This window comes from Nicotiana tomentosiformis, chromosome 1 (genome assembly GCF_000390325.3).
Source record: "Nicotiana tomentosiformis chromosome 1, ASM39032v3, whole genome shotgun sequence".
Lineage (NCBI taxonomy): Eukaryota > Viridiplantae > Streptophyta > Magnoliopsida > Solanales > Solanaceae > Nicotiana > Nicotiana tomentosiformis.
In genome coordinates, this window is record NC_090812.1 from 28,073,336 (window position 1) to 28,094,997 (window position 21,662).

At 37.2% G+C, this 21,662-nt stretch overlaps 1 protein-coding gene and 1 long non-coding RNA gene across 2 annotated transcripts; one reads left to right on the plus strand and one right to left on the minus strand.

Moving 5' to 3' along the window:
* Positions 1–1,065: 1,065 nt before the first annotated feature.
* LOC104110546 (uncharacterized) lies at positions 1,066–9,264 on the plus strand. Its single transcript, XR_689474.4, has 3 exons — positions 1,066–1,363; positions 5,536–5,588; positions 7,785–9,264. It is a non-coding gene; the product is annotated as an uncharacterized lncRNA (long non-coding RNA).
* Positions 9,265–20,324: 11,060 nt separating this feature from the next.
* LOC104110547 (bZIP transcription factor 53-like) lies at positions 20,325–21,610 on the minus strand. The gene has a single exon (XM_009620068.4). It carries the CDS (start codon positions 20,942–20,944, stop codon positions 20,528–20,530), a length of 417 nt encoding a protein of 138 aa, XP_009618363.1. The 5' UTR covers positions 20,945–21,610; the 3' UTR covers positions 20,325–20,527.
* Between the last annotated feature and the right edge of the window lie 52 nt (positions 21,611–21,662).

The window sequence follows — 21,662 nt, forward strand, 5'->3', positions numbered from 1 at the left end:
CAAAGATATCAAATCTACCGATTGACCGAGTATATCCGACATAAGTTCACTACGGAAAGTTCAAAGGAAAACCTACTTATCCTAATACAATTAATCCTTGCTTGCGAATCACACAGTTTTTCATGCATATTTCTGTGATATAGCCATTCCTCATTCATGTGGGGGATTGTTGGATTTTTTTTTTAAAGCTTAAATGTAGCTTAAAAGAGGGTGAATGGGAAATTGAAAATATTTGAGTTTCCCTCCTTGACAAAGGGATATTGTCCCATATTGGAAGAGGAAGAGATTTTGATGGGTATATATACAATTGCACTTCTTCTAGCTCTTAAAGAGTTAAGAAGAAGGCAAGCCTCGCGCCGTCGCTCGCTCGGATCGGCTTCGGCTACGGCTACGGCTTCGGCTTCGGATTCGGTCAAATGATCGATTGATTGATTAATTTTTTGGACCAAATTTATTTATTAATAGTAAATATTAACAGAATTGTTATTAAATATCCGATTTTTTGTAAACAAAATATTAATATTAAATCCAAACGTAATAGTATATGCCCTTCACTTTTTGTAAAAGACATTTACAAAACAGTTTGCACCTCTTCAGAAGAACAGTTTGTACCTCTTCAAATCTGAAGAGTTAAAGAACAGTTTGCACCTCTTCAGATTTGAAGAAACAGTTGGCACCTCTTCGGATTTGAAGAGTTGCACCTCTTCAGATTGAGCTCAACATTGGCTATAAATACCAGTCCATTCTCTCAGATTTTTCATACGAATTTCTGACTTCTCCTCCTTTCTTCTGCATTATTTTAACTACAAACAAAGCATTCGTAAGTGTGATTTGCTATCGATTTTGTGTTCGCTGAAACATTGGTGTTTGAAGTATCGCTACACCAGTGTGTAATTCGCTCCATCCTGGGAGGAAATAATCCACAGCCTTGGGTACTAGAAGGGGATTAAATTCCTTAAGAAAACACTGTGAATTCAGTGGGTTCAGATTAAATTCTGTTTCATTTACATTTATGTTATTTTATCTTATCCATAATTGTTTTACAAATACAGCTAAACAACATAAACAACAAAATCATCAATTGAAATCACATAGGATTCCACTCATATTAATGGAGTCCACTTTGATGTTCACTTCTTCTAATTAAAAAGATACCCAAAAGGCCGAAGTAGAGGAGGTCACAGACAGAGGGAGGATTTCTGGAGATAAAGTTCGTCGTTTGTGAGTTCGAGGTCCGATCGTATAGTTCATGTTCGTGATTTCGGTTAAATTTTTATGCTGATTCTCGCTTGGATTTTGTAATCAAGGATTTTGTATCCACAGATTCTTCTACTCTGATTCAGGAAAAGTTTGGCTTCAACAGGTTCATTACTTTATCTCCTATATATTTAATTTCAAAAGTAATTAAAATATGAGTTGAATCAATAGTGAGAGCTAGTGTTTATTAATTTGTTAGTTTACGTAAATGTGGCTATTTGCTTCTTCGGGTGAATTTGTTTATCGTTCTGGGTGAGTTTAATGCACGTTTGAATCTGCAGTTTTATGGCTTTTTTGTTAAATCTGAGCGTTAGTAGTCGCGGTTCGCAGCTTTCGAGTAACGACTAATTCGGTTGAATTCTCTTTCGTTGCGTGTATTCTGTTTCATTTACGTATTTGAATGTCTCATAGTTTCGAAACTGCTTGGTTTCAACATGTTGGGTTGTAGTCCGATTTGATCTTGTGATCTTCGATTTGGTATTAGATCGCTTGAATTCTCACGGATTAAGGATACAGGTCGATTATTTAAGAGTTGATTGAAAAAAGAAATATTTATCTACTTGCTTTAATGAAGACCATGTTGTGTTTTCTGCCAAGTTACAGTGTTCACGTGGCAATTTGATCCAGGAAAGGGTTTGTTAGCATTCATCAGTTGTTCCACTTTGTTTAATATGATATATATGATAGTAGGGAATATTAATTTGAGCTTTATCCATTTAAATATTTTCTTATAAGATAAGTTGCTCATTCTTGTTTGTAGACCCATTCTTTGTGTTGGTGTGTAGTGAAGTATGCTTTCTGAATACTGTCAAAGTTAGTTGCATCATTAAGTATTTGTTTAATCATTTCACAAGTATGATGGTCTACTTTATTTATTTTAATGTCTTGGGATTCATTTTGTTCCTTTAGAGTAGTTAACGTATTTGGCAGAAGTTTTATTTTCTTTGCTTTCTACTTTCATCCATATTCACATATGAGATTATTTTAATTGGCTCAAATAAATTTTGCAAAGTTTTCTTGTACTAACAGTATTTAGGAATGGCACGGTGATATATTAAAGGTGCTTAGGTCTTAAACGGCTCATATATGTTTTAGTACATTCTGTTCCTTTCGTCCCTTATGTGAATTGAGATGCCTTAGTTGTATGTATGTTTATTACTAGTTGCTTGCAGCCAGTGCGCTGCACGGGCCCAACATTATAAAAACAAACTTCAAAACGTTTAATGAATATGCGATCAATATATAATCAAGCTTTATTAATACCAAGTAGGTATGGATACATATTTTGAGTTACAACAATACAAATCGTTAGAAAACAATAGCAAATTCTCACAGTCCCTGAACAATGCCTAAATATTTTGAAGGAACTAAAAAAAAACTTTCTTAGTCGTATACATTTTTAAGTTAGTCCAAAAAGATGATAGGTGCAAACATTTATATTCTAATGTGTATATTGCAGATGCGGCATCTTCTAACCATCAGTTGTTCCTTTCCTTCCAAATTGTGCAGTCTCTAGATTATGGTTGTTCAACGGGACGGGACGAGACGATATTTAGCCGGGACGGTGGCGGGCCGTGACAAACGGGACGAAACGGTAGGCCCATCCCGTCCCGCTAACAAACGGGATGAGCCGGAACGGGACGGGACTGAACGGGACGGACGGTAGGCCCATCCCATCCCGCTAACAAAGGGGATGGGACGGAACGGGACAGGACGGATTCGCGGGCCTTAAGTGTCATTTTAAAAAAAAAATATTTAAGCATTGAATTTGGCAACCGCTATTCTTTTGACAATGACTAAGTTTTTAAAGTTTGCAACAACTAGTTTTTTGACTTATTTAATAAACTTAAAAATTAAACAGAAATTAGAAAACTAAGTAAAGAATTATAAAATATTAAAACAAATGACTTGTAATGAAATATTCTAGTAATTATAAATTTATAATAGAGTTATAATTTATTTAATATAATTTTAAGCCATTAAGTAACTAAGTAAGAGTGTAAAACAATTCATAAAAAAAATTCAACGCTTAGAGCCTTTTATTTTATTAATAGAACTTTCAAATCTCACATACAAATATAATTCTTTTGAAGAGCACCTAATCTATGCAGCCACCTTCTAGGAAGGGTTCTGTTTGAACTAGGCCTCTTAGTAGCCAATTACAAATTATCATACTAATATTTATAAGCTCCTATATAATTTCATTGTAACTTATCTATAATTTCTCCCGGACATTGTTCTGGAATTGGCAATGTTGATTGATGTTCCATGAGTTCCGTGTCGTCATAGCTCCCAGTGCTAAGTATCATATTGTATTCTTCATCTTCCCTAGTTTCACCATCTGTTGTTTTCATAGATTTATATTTATCAAATATTGATCTAACATAAGAATATATGTTAGCTTGGCAGTCTTCGAGAGATGGTTGTTCATTTTCTTGAATCGCTAAATTCTCATAAATTTTACGAACAAGTCCATTTGCACCTCTTAATTTTAAAGATGGGTTAAGTATAGTAGAAATTAAATAAACTTGAAAAAACATATGGGACAGGACGGGACGTCATTTCTAACCGTGGTCTTAGGAAAACCTTGAAAAGCAGGATTATAAGTTTTTTGTATATGATGCACAAAAAAAAGGACGCGGGACAGGCGGGACAGGACGGGACGGGACGGGATGGGACAGGACGGAACGGGACGAGACAGGTGGGACGGGACGGGACGGGACGAAACAGGACGGGACAAATGGGACGAAATGGCCATCCCGTCCCATCCCGTGTCCCGTTTAACATGAGCCCATCCCGTTTAGAATTAAGTGGGACGGGACGGCCCGTCCCGTTGGACAGCCTTACTCTAGAGTATGCAGACAGGTACAATGTTTCAGATGGCCTTATATTTTTTTCTCATCTTCCTTCCGAGCTAGCTGCTGGTAGCACCTCTTAGATTGGATAGTCGGATCGGTTGTAGCTATGGTGTTTAGCTAAGAGAATTGGGTAACTTTTGTTAATAAAAATACAATAAGAATAAAAATTAGAATTATGTATCTGTTATGCAGCGAAGTAAAATCACAACCCAAAAAATTGCCCCTAAGTCCAACTTTGATTCTCTTGGAAAACAAAGTTTAGTTCTACAAACTAAATGTCTTTCTTTATGTGTGTTTTGCAAAAAGAAGAAGAGAAATCTTCTATGTTAAGGAAGAAGAAGATTAACGAGAAAGGGAGAGTAATTCCATTTTTGTTGTTCGTTCTTACCCATCTGAAGAAGAAGACCAAAGTCAGTTTTTAAAGTGAAAGAAATAAACTGCTACGGAAAAACTGCTCTCAACTACACCTAAACGTATAGTAACTTCTCCAAAGAAGTTATTTTATTTCCAAATTATATCTCTCCCCAAATGGATTGGGTCAACCCACATAAAGCGACCTAATATCCTAATTTAATACCCAACAACTTTCAAGATTACAAAAATTTTATGATAATTTTACCTGAGAGTTTGATGCAAATCCATCTTTAACTATTTCAAATCATTTCCATTTGAACTCTGAAATAACCTACTATTGCAAATGCTTTAGGATGAAAAGAGTAAGAAGATAAGGGGCAACAATTAAAGAATGTGAACACTGAATAGAAAATCCAAAAAATGGAGAGATTGAGAATGCGCGAATATGTGTGTGACAAGGAACATCTAAATTTCTTTTAGTCCTCTTTGCCTTGGAATGATCTATTCAATAGTCATCGGTGAAGCGATCATGATCTACACCTCCCCTAGTAACATAAACATATACTCCCTCCGTTTCAATTTATGTGAACCTATTTCTTTTTTAATCTATGCCAAAAAGAATGACATTTTTCCCTATTTGAAAACAATTTACCTTTATGCAATGATTTATAGCCACACAAAATATATGTGACTCATTTTACAACACAAATTCAAAAGTTTTCTCTCTTTTCTTAAACTCTGTGCCCAGTCAAATGTGTTCACATAAATTAAAACGGAGGGAGTAATAAAAAATTTAAAGTGCTAGTATTTCTTAAGAAAAAAATAGCATGGTCAAATAGTTCATAATTCTGTTCACGAACAGGCAAAAGATGCACATAAACATGAAAAAATTAGTACGTCTGCCAGAATCCTGCTGGGGACAGAAATGCTAGTGGTATTCAGGAAACATTAGTGGCAGGTTGAAATCATCATCAAAAGAAGATGGGCACAAAGCCAAGCTTCCAAAGACATCAAGGCCACAAACTGACCACTATTTTCAAAACTCACAATTTTTCTTTGTTTGCAGCATGAACAAACCAGTGCAGAATGGCGATTTCTAAAGGACGAATGTCACCAAAGGTAAGTTTCCTCAAAATCTCCATTTTTCTTTATTTTCAGCATGCATCACTATTGTTCATACCTCTCATTTTCGTAGCTTAACTCAGGTAGAACCTTTTTGCCTAGAGGGATCCAACTCATAGTTCCGGGTAGAAGTACTCTTTGCTCAGGCTATTTTTCATAGCTTAACCCAGGTAGAAACTTTTAGCCTAGGGGGATCCAGCTCATAGTTCCGGGTAGAAGTACTCTTCGCCCAGGTTGTTTTACGTAGCTTAACCCAAGTAGAACCTTTTTGCTTAGGGGGATCCAGCTCATAGTTCCGGGTAGAAGTACTCTTCGCTCAGGCTGTTTTTCATAGCTTAACCCAGGTAGAACCTTTTCGCCTAGGGGGATCCTGCTCATAGTTTCGGGTAGAAGTACTCTTCGCCCAGGCTTGTTTTTCGTAGCTTAACTCAGGTAGAACCTTTTTGCCTAGGGGGACCCAGCTCATAGTTCCGGGTAGAAGTACTCTTCGCTCAGGCTGTTTTCCATAACTTAACCCAAGTAGAACCTTTTCGCCTAGGGGGATCCTGCTCATAGTTCTGGGTAGAAGTACTCTTCGCCCAAACTTGTTTTTCGTAGCTTAACCCAGGTAGAACCTTTTTGCCTAGGGGGACCCAGCTCATAGTTTCGGGTAAAAGTACTCTTCGCTCAGGCTGTTTTCTGTAGCTTAACCCAGGTAGAACCTTTTCGCCTAGGGGGATCCTATTCATAGTTCCGGGTAGAAGTACTCTTCACCCAGGCTTGTTTTTCATAGCTTAACTCAGGTAAAAACTTTTCGCCTATGGGGATCCAGCTCATAGTTTCGAGTAGAAGTACTCTTCGCCTAGGCTTATTTTTTGTAGCTTAACCCAGGTAGAACCTTTTTGCCTAGGGGGATCCTGCTCATAGTTCCGGGTAGAAGTACTCTTCGCCCAGGTTGTTTTATGTAGCTTAACCCAGGTAGAACCTTTTCTCCTAGGGGTATCCAGCTCACAGTTCCGGATAGAAGTACTCTTCGCCTAGGCTTGTTTTTCGTATCTTAACCCGGGTAGAACCTTTTCGCCTAGGGGGATCCAGCTCATAGTTCCGGGTAGAAGTACTCTTCGCCTAGGCTTGGTTTTCGTAGCTTAACCTAGGTAGAACCTTTTCGCCTAGGGGGATCTAGCTCATATTTCTGGGTAGAAGTACTTTTCGCCCAGGCTTGCTTTTCGCAGCTTAATCCAGGTAGAACATTTTCACCTAGGGGATCCAACTCATATTTTCGGGTAGAGGTACTATTCACCCAGGTTTACTTTTTGTAGCTTAATCCGGGTAGAAGTACTTTTTGTCCAGGTTTGCTTTTTATAGTTTAACCCAGGTAGAACCTTTTCGTTAAGGTGATTCATCATTTTCTTTTCAGTAATATAGGACGCCAACCCCTGGTTACATTTCCTTTCCAGTAATACAGGGTACCAATCCCTGGTTACATTTCCTTTTCAGTAATATAGGGCGCCAACCCCTGGTTATATTTCCTTTCCAGTAATACAAGGTGTCAACCCCTGGTTACATTTCCTTTCCAGTAATATAAGGTGTCAACCCCTGTTTACATTTCCTTTAAGTAATATAGGGCGCCAACCCCTGGTTACATTTCCTTTCCAGTAATACAGGACACCAACCCCTGGTTACATTTCCTTTTCAGTAATATAGGGCGCCAACCCCTGGTTATATTTTTTTTTCCAGTAATACAGAGCGCTAACCCCTGATTACATTTCTTTTTCAGTAATACAGGGCATCAACCCCTGGTTACATTTCTTTTTCAGTAATATAGGGCATCATCCCCTGATTACATTTCCTTACTAGTATAGGGTACACCAATCCCTAGTTATGTTCTCTAACATAGGGTACATCACTCCCTAGTTGATTTGATTTTAAATGCAGGATACACCACTCCCTGATATCATTTCCAATATAGGGTATCTCATTCCCTGGCCACATTTTTCCAACATAAGGTACACCAATTCTTAGTTGAGACATTCTTTTGGGACAATAAAAAAAAATCATCATGACCTTTTCAGGGTACATCATTCCCGTTTTTTTTTCTTATTGCTTTCAATAAAGAAGTAGTTTAGAATTTTGTTACAATAACTCACGAAATTTTTCTAGTGAAAACTGGGACAGAAAAATTTCATTCGTTTGTTTGTTGTGATATCTGAGCAGGTTTTATCTCGAGGCACGGGGTTCGAGATGAACAAAAGAAGAAGTCTCAATCCAGAATAAAGAAAAGAAAAGGAAAAGAAGTGAATCCTAATGCAGAATCTGATAGAAAGGATATGGACTGCTCAAAACATGACTGAAGTTACGAGCTTCACATTTTCCGTTTTGCTCAGAAGAAGCCGTAGAAGAATGAACTAGCACCTACAGCTAGCAAGTATCAAGGTTCAGATCAGAGTCTGCATGAACAATCAGTCAAGACTCATGATCAAGCTTCAAAAGACTTAAAGATAGGAATCTTATAACTTAGAGCTGATAGGCTTGTTTAGTTCCTTTAGATTTTGATGTAATAACAGGACCACGGACCGGAGCCTCGACGGAACCTCGCTCTACTCTCGAACTCATCACTCTATCATTCTACTTGAACTACACGCGACCTGATTCCCTTATAACTCGGGATGTGTAGGTTGTCCAAACCAGGACTCGGTTGCACATTTTTCTTTTATTTTTCTTCCCCTTTTGAATAACGGTACGACCAAAAATTAGTCATATTGCTCATCTTTTCTTTGCCTGAAAACTCTTCATGTTTCCAAGCAAAGAGGGGCATGCTGTGAGCACCTAATTTTTGACTGTGCTTGAATATTTTTTCACTTATCTCACTTATTACTCTATCTTCCCCACTCTACTTTTCCTTGTCCCCCATGCTTTGTTCCCTATGCTTGTCCCCCACTCATAAACCCCATGTCCAAAATCAGCCACAAACGCCAACAAACCAGGACCCTTTTGGCAGCAAATTTGAGCTAAAAACGAGGTCCAAAAATCACTCAAAAGGGACAGCTAAAATCACTCTAAAAAGGCAGCAAAAATAGCCATGAAAGCTAGAGGTTCTTCACCCAAAAGCCAGCAATAAAATCATCCCAAATATACCACTTGTTTTGGCCATTAAAACACACCAAAACCTACATTAACGTAGCTTCAAAAATTAGCCGTGTCGCTCCAACGACCACCACTAGACTGCTGCTCATAACCAGCTGTAAAACAGCCCACCTAAACCTCAAACTTAGCCCCAAAAATGCAGCTCTAAAGCCATCATAGTTGCTGCCACGAAACAGCCCCAAACCCATCCAAAGCTAGCTGAAACGCAACACCAAACCACCCCAAAAAATAGTCGATGTCGCACCATGTTTACCGACGAATAGAGTTTGGTTTTAACTGTGTAAGGCCACCCAAATTCAGTCGAGTTCTTAAGTTGGGTTAAAGGTTTTTGGCGCCTGCGCGGGTCTCGATCGGATCGCTGTTTGTTTGTTGTTGTTTTGCTTCATTTGTAGCCGAGCTTCAGTTTGTGGCTGTTTTTAGCCTTTATTTAGTTCTGCTAAGTTCGTTTCTTGCTGTCGAGATATGTATCTCAGTTTTAGACAATGCAATTGCTATAATCGCTAATTAAATGTCAAGATATTATGCAATCTTTTCACTTTTATGTTTGTTATGTATGAGGTTAGTTATTTATGTATTTGTTGACTTTAAATTACTACAGCTTTGGTTTGAAAAATATGAGAATCATGTGGCAAATGAATGATTTTGTAAAGCTAGAAGTGGGTTTGGTTTAATTCAGTTTATTAGTAACTATAGTTAACTCAATAGGAAGACAATTGATGTTCGTGCCATAATTTCTAAAAAAGAATAACCGGTTATGTTTGTCTGATCAATTCATTTTTTCTTTTGTATTTAATTATGAATGTGAAATGGATATGACTTGATGAAATTTATTCAATTTAACATGTGGGATTAATCTCCTTCCTCCTTATCATATTGGGCCTCGCATTTAGCCCATCCCTTATGATCAATAGATAATGACATAAACCCATAAGGTGCCGATGTAGTAGTAATATGATAATTGTGTCAGTTTTGAGACATATGACCAAATATACAAGTTGACAAGTTGGCAAATTATTGATAACCATAATCCCTCTCTCACCATCTTTTTCATAGTCTTTGGCCTTACAATAATCTCAAACTAATTTAGGAAAATAACTCATAAATTAAATAGCGCTAGTATGCTTTAGGCGCGCAGTAATAAATCAATCATCGTGATTATGTACACGTTCGCGTAACATAATTATGATTTCCAAAATAAATCAAGGTACGTGCTCGCTCGACTTTGGCCCAAAACAATTTTAGTAAATAATAAAGCGTGTTTAATTGTGTACACGTACGCATGACATGATTTTAGCGCACTAAATAAAACGGATTTACACACATGTGATTCGTTTTAAAGATAATTTTATATTTTAATAATTAAAAGCGGATAGATAAAACATGAAAATCAATAAATCACAGTATGTCAAAATTAATCCAAGCCAAGTTATAGTCAATAAAAAGACCGTGCTAGAATCATGGGACTCGGAGAATGCCTTACACCTTCTCCCCGGTCAACAGAATTCCTTACCCGGACTTTATTTTCGCAGACCAATAATAATAGAGTCAAACTTTCCTTTGACTAGGGATTCAAATAAAAGGTGACTTGGAATACCCAAAAAATTAATTCTGAGTGGCGACTCTGTAAATAAAATAATTCCTATTTCAAAATTGACACTTTAATTAGAAAAAATTCTTTAACCCATAATCCATAACGCACATATTATTTGGGGGGTATAAAAGTAGGTGTGACAAAAGGTGGATTTTCAAAGTTGAGGAAGCAAGTTAGTTTTTCTAACATGAGGGGGTGAGATGATAAAGAGTTGAGAAAAAGTTGTGTGGAATGAATTATCATTTGTGCATTTAGATCGTCAAATAAGATAATTTGAACTTAAAGTTCATAAAATGATAATTCATCCGCAATATATTGCAAAGCATGCCAGAAGGACAAAGTTTATAGTATGTTTAAAACGTATAGACAAATCGGTTTCAAATAAAATTCTTGATAAAAACAATGATCAAATGATAAAAATGATCATAATAAGGAGCCAAGTGATCTAGAAGATTACATTACATAACACTTCATAAAATCTCAGGAGAGGTTCAGGTACCTGAAAATATGAATGAAGAGTTCTTTATGTTATGCATTTATGAAAAAGAGGAGGTTGGAACCGATATAAAATGTCCGTCGACTACATCTATGATAATTCTAAATATATATGAGGATCTTAAGTTTGAAGAAACAATTCAAGTACAGTTATTTATCAAGAATGAAGACTTCAATGAGGATCTTATGCCTCTATGGAGATATTGAAAAAGTTATTCCTATCAAGAAAGAAGACATTACATACCTATCAAGAATGATGATTTCAAGGTGCAACATATTTATTCAAGTTAATATGGTTAATTTGTTTATCGAATCTCTACCAACAATCCTTTGAAGATGGTGCACAAGATTGGAATGCAAAGGCTCAAAGATGTGAATTGATTGTCTCATCAAGGGGGCTAACCATGTTGTACTCTTTTTTCCTTATAAGGTTTTGTCCTACTAGGTTTTTCTTTCACGGTTTTTAATGAGGTAACCAAAAGGCGTATTTCTAAACATGTGTACTTTTTTTTCTTCTCTAAATTTTTTTCCCACTGGGGTTTATTTTAGTTAAGATTATAACGAGGCACGTTATCTGTTGAATAGACATTCAAGGAGGAGTGTTATAAATAGAATTATATTTAAGGTGAATGCCTATATTTTAGAGAGATTTTAGGGTTTATTACTTTGTGGCTAAGTCCTTTTTCCCTATAAATAGAGGGGTTCTATTCCATTGTAAATCATCCCAAATCAATAAGAGATCTCTCTCTATTTTTCTCTGCAATACTCTTATTCTTCTTTTATTGTTTCATAACACTCTTTAATTTGTTCATTGGAAATATAAATATACTCCAAGACCCTTTACTCCAAGAGCAACTTTGAAAAAAAGAAGTTAATTTCTTCTTGATATCTGAAAAAATCAAATATTATGAACCACAAAGAAAATGCCAAAAACTCAATTAAAATAGACCAAAAGGAGTAAAGTTTTAGAGATCCAACATTGTATTCATAAAGTATAAATTAAATTGTACTAATGCGGAATATTTTTATGTTAGAAGCCAAACGATGTACTATATTGTGTTAGAATTATTTTCTCCTATGTAGCCAACCTAAAGACCACTTTCGTCTTATTATAATTTTGTGTATGTTACTAAATGATCCACAGTCTATTTTGCTAATTACATTTTTCTTTTTTTCTTTTTTCTTTTTAGGAGGCTCAGACAAGTGATGGGATAAAGAAAGAAATGAACTTGAACCTTTAGAATACAATACATGTTAAGCTTTCATTTTATTCTCTACCAAGTTAAATTTACTGTAATTTATTTGAAAGTTAGGTCGCTAAATTTTCTCCAATGAAGGTTCTCTCTACAATATATTCAAGAAAGGAAAGAAGTGATAAGGGAAAGATTTCACGTGCACTTTTACAAACCTTTTAATTATTGGATCGACTTTCTCAAGGGTTTTAGTTTAGGGACAAGGTTAAATATTTCTCAGCTTTCACTAATCTTTGCCTCCCTTAGTCGCACAATGTATCACTAATAATGATTCTACTACGGTGCCACAAATTTGCTGACAATAAATTTATCCCTGCAATTACTGTTTTATGTCATATTTGCTCTTTGTTTCCAGCTCAACAAATAGAATTCTCGTTAGTTTTTATTATTGTCATGTAAGCTTGACACGTGTATATGCATGATAAGATTTTTTATGTAACATTAAGAACATGTGGGGTTCATCTCCATAAACGAAAAAAGAAAAAAAAAAGGAAAAGTGTCAAATTCCATAACAAGTTTTAGTTATGACTTGTTTTGGATTTGATTTGTAAATATGCAAATTATCAAGTTGGCAAAAATAGTAGGCATCAGACAAAGTAATTTGCAAGAAAATTTGCAAATTATCAAGTTGGCAAAAATAGTAGGCGTCAGACAAAGCAATTTGCAAGCAATTTGCAATTGCAAATTGCAATAACCAATCATTTTGATTGGTGGAAGATTGGGTGCTCAACACTATAAAAGGAGAGTTTCGGCTCTCATTTCAACACACTAATCTCATAGAGAAATATATCTGCGAGCATAGAGAGCAGTGTGAGGTATTAACAAGCGGTGTAGTCTGTGAGGGAAAATACAGAGCGTGAGCAATATTGTAGTAAGGTGGGAATCTCAAAAGAAGGTTATTATTTTGAGTGTGTTGGTCCCTGGAGTACTTTACTCGGGACTACGGAGTGTAAAATTTCTCATTATAGTAGATTACTTTGCTCCTCTTGGGTCTGTGATTTTTTCCTTTATTCAGAAGGGTTTTTCACGTTAAAATCTTTATGTTCTTGTTGTTCTTTTTGTTGATTGTCATATCTCGGTACTACGTTATTATGTAGTTGTTATTACCGTGAATATTATTTATGTGGGGAATTTATTTCCAACAACTGGTTTCAGAGCACATGTTCTGCTCGTTCACAAAAATACTGTTCATGATCGATACTCGGTAGTACTATACTCGGTGAATAAAATGTCCGGAGTAAAGTACGAGGTAGTAAAATTCAACGGAGGTAGCGGTTTCTCAATATGGCAAAGAAGGATGAGAGATCTGCTCATCCAACAAGGATTACACAAGGTATTAAATAATGATGCCAAGAAGCCCGAAACCATGAAAGTAGAGGATTGGGCTGACTTGGATGAAAAGGCTACTAGTGCAATCAGGTTGCACTTATCAGATGATGTGGTAAATAACATCATTATTGAAGATATTGCATGTAGAATTTGGACAAGGTTGGAAAGCCTATACATGTCCAAAACGCTAGCAAATAAATTGTACCTGAAGAAGCAGTTATATGCCCTACATATGGGTGAATGTACAAATTTTTGTCATATTTAAATGTGTCTAATGGATTAATCACACAGCTTTCCAACCTCAGAGTAAAGATCGAGGGAGTGGATAAATCCATCTTGCTCTTGAACTCATTGCCATCTATGTACGATAATTTGGCAACAACCATCCTACACGGTAAAACAACCATTGAGTTGAAGGACGTCACATCAACTTTTCTACTCAATGAGAAGATGAGAAAGAAGCCTGAAAATTAAGGACATACTCTCATCACAGAAGGTAGAGGCAGGAGTTAACAAAAGAGTTCAAGCAACTATGGTAGATCCGGAGGTCGTGGGAAGTCCAACAACAGATCCAAATCAAAAGCCAAAAATTGATACAATTACGATCAACCGGGTCTTTTCAAAAGAGATTAACCAAATCTAAGAAAAAGCAAATGTGAAAGCAGTGGCCAGAAGAATGACGAAAACACAACCACCATGGTGCAAAACAATGATAATGTTGTCCTCTTTATAAATTAGGAAGATGAATGCATGTACTTGGCAGGTCCAGAGTCGGAATGGGTGGTTGATACAACAACATCTTACCATACCACACCGGTAAGACAAATATTTTGCAGATATAGCAGGTGATTTTGGCACTGTGAGAATGGGTAACACGAGTTACTCAAAGATTGCGGGGATCTGTGACATTTATATCAAGACAAATATCAGATGCACATTGATTCTAAAGGACGTGCGACATGTAATTGATTTACGGATGAACTTGATCTCGGGAATTGCTTTAGACCGAGATGGATACGAGAACTATTTTGCAAATCAAAAGTGGAGATTCACCAAGGGATCATTGGTGATTGCAAAGGGAGTTGCTCGTGGCACGTTATACAGGACAAATGCAGAAATATGCCGAGGTGAATTGAACGTGGCACAAGATAAGATTTATGCAGATTTGTGGCACAAAAGAATGGGTCATATGAGCGAGAAGGGATTGCATATTCTTGCCATAAAATAACTCATTTCTTATGCCAAAGATACAACGATAAAACCTTGTGACTACTGTTTATTTGGTAAGCAGCATAGAGTCTCATTTCAGACATCGTATAGAAAAAAATGAATATACTTGATTTGGTATATTCTGATATTTTTGGTCCAATGGAAATTGAATCGATGGGCGGTAACAAATATTTTGTTACTTTTATTGATGATGCTTCACGAAAATTGTAGGTTTATATTTTGAAAACTAAAGATTAGGTGTTTCAAATTTTCGAGAAGTTTCATGCTCTGGTAGAAAGGGAGACAAGCCAAAAGCTAAAGTGTCTCCGAAGTGACAATGGAGATGAGTACACTTCAAGGGAATTTGAAGAGTACTGTTCGAGTCATGGGATCAGACATGAAAAGACAGTTCTTGGAACCCCACAACACAATGGTGGAGCTGGGAGAATGAACCGCACCATTATTGAGAAGGTGAGAAGCATGCTTTGAATGGCTAAACCGCCTAAGTCATTCTGGGGTGAAGTAGTTCAGAAAACATGTTACCTGATCAATAGGAGTCCATCAGTTCCATTGAAGTTTGACATCCCAGAGAGAGTTTGGACCAACAACGAGGTGTTCTACTCACATCTGAAGGTGTTCGGTTCCAGAGCTTTTGCACATATACCAAAGGAGCAGAGAACAAAGTTGGATAATAAGTTCGTTCCCTATATATTCATCGGATATAGAGATGAAGAGTTCGGGTACAGATTGTGGGATCCTGTAAAGAAGAAGGTCATTAGAAGTAGAGATGTAGTCTTCCGAGAAAGTGAAGTTGGAATTGTTGATGACCAGTCAAAGAAGGCAAGGAATGGTATAATCCCTAACCTTGTTACCATTCCTTCTACTTCTAACTATCCCACAAGTGCAGAAAGTACGACTGACAAGGTTGTCGAGCAAGAGGAGGAACCTGGTGAGGTTATTGAGCAGGGGGCAACTTGATGATGATGTCGAGCAAGTGGAGTACCCCAGTCAGGAAGAAGAATAACCTCAACCTCTTAGGAGATCAGAGAGGCCAAGGGTAGAGTCATGCAAGTATCCTTTCACAGAATATGTCCTCATCAGTGATGATGGGGAGCCAGAAAGTCTTAATGAGGTGTTGTCCCATCTAGAAAAGAATTAGTGGATGAAAGCCATGCAAGAAGAGATGGAATCCCTGTAGAAAAATGGCACGTACAAGCTAGTTAAAGTTCTAAAGGGTAAAAGACCGCTCAAATGCAAATGGGTCTTTAAAGTCAAGATATATAGAATTGGCAAGTTGGTCAGATACAAATCTCGATTGGTGGTTTCGAACAAAAGAAAGGTATTGATTTTGACGAAATTTTCTCACCTATTGTCAAAATGACTTCTATTCGAACAATCTTGTGTTTAGCAGCTAGCCTACATCTTGAAGCGGAGCAGTTGGACGTGAAAACTGTATTTCTTCATGAAGATTTGGAACAGGAGATCTATATGGAGCAGCAAGAATGATTTGAAGTAGATGAAAGGAAACACATAGTGTGTAAACTGAATAAGAGTCTTTATGGGTTGAAGCAGGCACCAAAGCAGTGGTACAAGAAGTTTGACTCATTCATGAAAGGTCAAACTTACATAAAAAAATATTCTATTTCATGTGTATACTTCAAAAGATTTTCTGACAATAACTTTATTATTTTGTTGTTTTATGTGGATGACATGTTAATTGTAGGAAAAGACAAGGAGATGATCGCAAAGTTGAAGGGAGATTTGTCCAAGTTATTTGATATGAAGTACGTGGGCCCAGCACAACAAATTCTTGGGATGAAGATAGTTCGAGAGCGAACAAGCAGAAAGTTGTGGTTGTCTCAGGAGAAGTACATTGAACGTGTACTGGAACGCTTCAACATAAAAAGTGTTAAGCCAGTCAGCACACCTCCTGCTAGTCATCTGAAGTTGAGCAAGAAGATGTGTCATACAACAATGGAGGAAAAGGAGAGCATGACTAAAGTTCTGTATTCCTCTGTCGTCAGAAGTTTGATGTATGCAATGGTATGCACTAGACCTGATATTGCTCATGCAGTCGATGTTGTCAGCAAGTTTCTTGAAAATCCTGGAAAAGAACACTGGGAAGCAGTCAAGTAGATACTGAGGTACCTGAGAGGTACCGCGGGAGATTGTTTGTGCTTTGGAGGATCTGATCCAATCTTGAAGGGCTATACAGATGCTGATATGGCAGGTGACATTGATAACAGAAAATTCACTACTCGATATTTGTTTACATTTTTAGGGGGAGCTATATCATGGCAGTCGGGGTTGCAGAAGTATGTCGCACACTCTACAACTGAAACGGAGTACATTGCCGCTACTAAAGTTGGAAAGGAGATGATATGGTTGAAACATTTCCTTCAAGAGCTTGGATTGCATCAGAATAGCAAGAACTCCATGTACCATGCAAGGACCAAACACATTGACGTGAGATATTACTGGATTCGAGAAATGGTAGAGAATGAATCTCTAAAAGTCTTGAAGATTTCTACAAGTGAGAACCCCGCAGATATGCTGACCAAGGTGGTACCAAGAGACAAGTTCAAATTGTGCAAAGAACTTGTCGGCATGTGTTCAAGCTAGAAGTCCGATGTTACCTCCTTCAGGTGAATGGGTCTAAAGGGGAGACTTGTGGGGTCCATCCCTATAAATGAAAAAGAAAAAAAAAGAAGAAGGAAAGGTGTAAGATTCCATAACAAGTTTTGGTTATGACTTGTTTTGGATTTGATTTGCAAATCTGCAAATTATCAAGTTGGCAAAAATAGTAGGCGTCACACAAAGCAATTTGCAATTTCAAATTGTAATAACCAATCGTTTTGATTGATGGAAGATTGGGCGCTCAACACTATAAAAGGAGAGCTTCAGCTCTCATTTCAACATACCAATCTGTGAGGGAAAATAGAGAGTGGGAGCGATATTGTAGTGAATGGGGAATCTCAAAAGAGGGTTATTCTTTTGAGTGTGTAGTGGTCCCTGGAGTGTGAGCGATATTGTAGTGAATGGGAAATCTCAAAAGAGGGTTATTCTTTTGAATGTGTAGTGGTCCCTGGAGTGTGAGCGATATTGTAGTGAATGGGGAATCTCAAAAGAGGGTTATTCTTTTAAGTGTGTAGTGGTCCCTGGAGTACTTTACTCGGGAGTACGTAGTGTAAAATTCCTCACTATAGTGGATTACTTTGTTCCTCTCGGGCTCGTGATTTTTTCCCTTATTCAGAAGGGTTTTCCACGTTAAAATCTTTGTGTTCTTTTTGTTGATTACTGTATCTCGGTACTACGATATTATTCCTTGTTATTACCGTGAATATTATTTATGTGAGGGATTTATTCCCAACAGAAATAATCTGTTCAAAATAACAAGCCGTCCAGCTGGTAAGCAGTTCCTTCCGGATAATGGTCTCTTGAAAAATGGCAATAATGCCAACGCAGATTAACCAGAACTACTCCAGAACTACAGTGCATGTTTGAGCCAAAGAAAAGCTACGGAAAAAGAACAGAAAAGGCTTAGGATTTCACAGGTTTTGCTAGAGAACCAATCAAAATAAAACACACAATTCTGGGATGTGAGTAAAGGAGGAAAAGATTCTACAACGACAAGAAATGTCTGAATCCAAGTCAAAGAATTTGAAACACAAACACTTTCCAAAATCCTAACTTCCGTAGAAAACCTCTACTATTTTCGCAAGGTAGCATTAGAAAACTTCAATGCAATTATAACGTAGTAATCCTTGAGAGCTACATCATGCAGTAAAGAGGAGGAGCACCAGAATAGAGAAGTTAGTTATCCCCAATTGTTGAACTTATCAAAGGCAACAGAGATGTATGATCCTCAGAGGCGAAATCGGGATTTAAAGCTTATGAGTTCAGGACTCAAGTTCTTTTAAGTTACTGGATTCTAATTTAATATTTTGTGCATATTCAATGAATTTGTTAAAACAAATATAAGGTTTGGACCAAAGCTACTGGGTTCGGCCGAAGGGCTGGTGATGATCCTAATTCCCAAGTATTACATCTGATGTAAGTTACAATGCAGATGAAGATATGGAATGTATCTGTCGAGCCCCACGAAGAAAATGAACTAGAGTTTTCCAAAGAGCATAGATTCAAATGTTGCTGAGACTTCCTCTGTCTTTTTACATATTTGCTCTGGGCCAATCATCAAACTGTGACCAGCTTTTCCCTCTTAACATTCAACTTTCTAGAATTCCAAGAAAAGGAATTTCATTATTTAAGATTAAGAACTCACTACCACGGTTACAGTTTCCACTAATACCCAAACATCCTATATGAACATGAGAGGTAAATTGTTGTCTTAACATCATTCATACAAGAACATGCTTAATGCTGTTATAAGAACTAAATAGGAACATGCTTAATGCTGTTATAAGTACCTAAATGTTGGGATGACATGATAGGTTACTGACATATCCACCTGATCCAGCTACACAACTGATCAGCAAAGATGACAATGAATCTTGCAGAATTTGTATTAGCCCCTTATACATACTTCATGCAAACCCTAGTGAAGGTAACTTTCTTCCCCAGGAAACACCTTACTTCCTACAACTAAGGCATCAGAGTTATCCCACCAGGGTTTCCAGCCATTCGCCGTTTTGTTCTCAAGGGCTGGGTGACAGGAACCATTGTGGAGTTCGGTTCCAAGCTAAATGCTATCGCTTTGACCTGTGAAATTTCAAGTCTAAGGGTTCTGTCACCAACGAGTGTATCTCTATGCAAGGAGCACTAGAACTCAAAACACATTTACTCCTACTTTGAGGCCAAAACTTGGCAAGGAAAAGTTCCTTTAGTTCAATTTAGAAACCATAGAGCTTGATTATAATAAAAACATATACTTTTGAAACTGATTCCCTACCATGATCAGGCCTCATTATCAGCAAGCTGAAGAGCTGAAGTTTATTCCACTAGTAGCAAGATATTATGAACTAAAAACATTATATATACAGTTTTTACCTTTGACAGCATTTTGACATATAGTGATGCAATCAAATCTAAGAAATCGGTTTAAAACATAAACACAGACTTCAATGGTGCCCAGCAAATATATAACTCTATTTTGAAAGGCAGCACCATGACTTCTATCAAGAACCTCACCACAAAGAGAGAGAAAGGAAGGCCTCATCGTAGCTATATAACATTGGGCGGAAGGACTGTTATATTCCAATCTAGGTGGAGTAAAATGAAGAAAAAAAGGATAATTTTATATAGCTATCTCCTTAATAAAATATTGTGAACCATGAAATCATCCGGCATCAGTTATCTAGCTATATTCTATTACCAATTGACACCATTTTGGATGCAGCTCTCCTGACAAAGAGTGAAATTCCACCCGCCCCTTTCCCCTCTTGAAACTTATGCACGCTTTGGTGCACTTATTGAGCCTAAGGAAGACCCAAACCTAAAGGCATTGGACGAACTGAGGGTAAGCGAGATAACCATGTGTGCTGAGAAGGACATCGTAGCATTGACAATACAACAATAGCAACAACTACTGCTCTTCAAGCCCAAACTAGTTGCTGCCCCAAGAATGGATGAAGGAGGAGGATCGGGTGGCCAGTGCAATACTAGTCAATAAATAGCTTACACTATGATCACTCCCTGAATTTTCAATATCAGCCATGACAGGACAAATCAGTTATCCCTCATTGTTAATATCATCATAAACAAGAGACCAGCAAGCAAGATAGAAACATCTGATTCAACAACTCCCAGATAATTCCTGGTATATACATGGTTCAAAGAGTAAGCAGACACAGCATACACTAAAGCATAACCAACAAAGGCATAACTAACATGACATTACCATCCAAAAGAAACCACTCATATATGGACTAAAGGAAGCAAAGCTATCCAACTAGCCACTAAAGACAACCAAATCGACGTCAAAATTTAAATAAGCCTGAAGAAGCAATGGGCTGCATTGGACGAGGGATCTGCAACGGCTTCAGCAAAGGATCAGCAGCATCCACAGCTAAACCAGTGTCATTAATAACATCATTTAAGTACCTCAGCCTATCATTCAATTCCATTGCATGTGCCTTCAACACATTATTCTGTGCAGTACAAACTGTATACCTTTCTGTGGTCTCTTCAATTTTTGCCAAGATGTTCTTGTTAGCAACCTGTAATCTGCTCACTTCCCCAGTCAAATCTTGCAGAAGTTTTTGCTTCTTCATCCTCGAGCGCCTCGCGGATTCCCTGTTAGAAATCATCCTTTTCCTCTTCTTTTCATCCATTCCTGCGTACCTTTGATCATCTTCTGATGCAGATGAACTAGCACTCTGCCTTAAAGCTGACATTTTTCCTTCAAATATTATGGCTATAAATTCAATAGTACCCCAATTCTCTGATTTTAGAGAAGACCAATTTGTACTTTTGGGACAATCAAAGAGGTTGCTTTGTTCTTCAATAAAAGAAAGCTTCTATTCAGACGGTGTTTCCAAAAGTGTCTTCATGAAAAAACATAGAAATGATAGAGGAACAATACAGAGAAAGATTGAAGAAGACAAATGCCTAACAGAGTGGTGGAAATCACAGATATCATAGAGTGATTCCTAACTAGAGAAACCTCAAATTCATTGTCGAAAGTAAAATCAGCAACAAACCCAAAAAAACCCACCTTGGAATCTCCTAAAAGAATACAAACAACAACGTTAGAAATGTGATTTCAAGATATGGTTTTGTCACAAAAAGGCAAATCTTTGTTTGAGACAATGATCAAAGGTTGTCAATGCCAGAGCAGATTGAGAAAAAGAGAAAAAGGGAATCAGGAGGAAAGAAGAAGCAGAAATCAATAAGCCAAAAATAGGAAAGAAGATTATGAACGCCAAAGACAAAAAATGGTAGGTGGAGATAATTAAGGAAGAGATTAATAAGGAGAAACCAGAAAGTTATTTTGGGAGGAGGAGAAGAGGATTACGTTACTCAACCTTTGAAAGGTGATTTTGAACTGGTACAGGATAGTTTGAAGGCGAGAAGAATGTTCGTGATGACAATTGTAATGCACAGCTGTGGAAT

Bases quoted from the DNA above. Each gene is read 5' to 3' on its own strand.
- LOC104110547 (XM_009620068.4), bottom strand. From the start codon at position 20,944: ATGTCAGCTTTAAGGCAGAGTGCTAGTTCATCTGCATCAGAAGATGAT.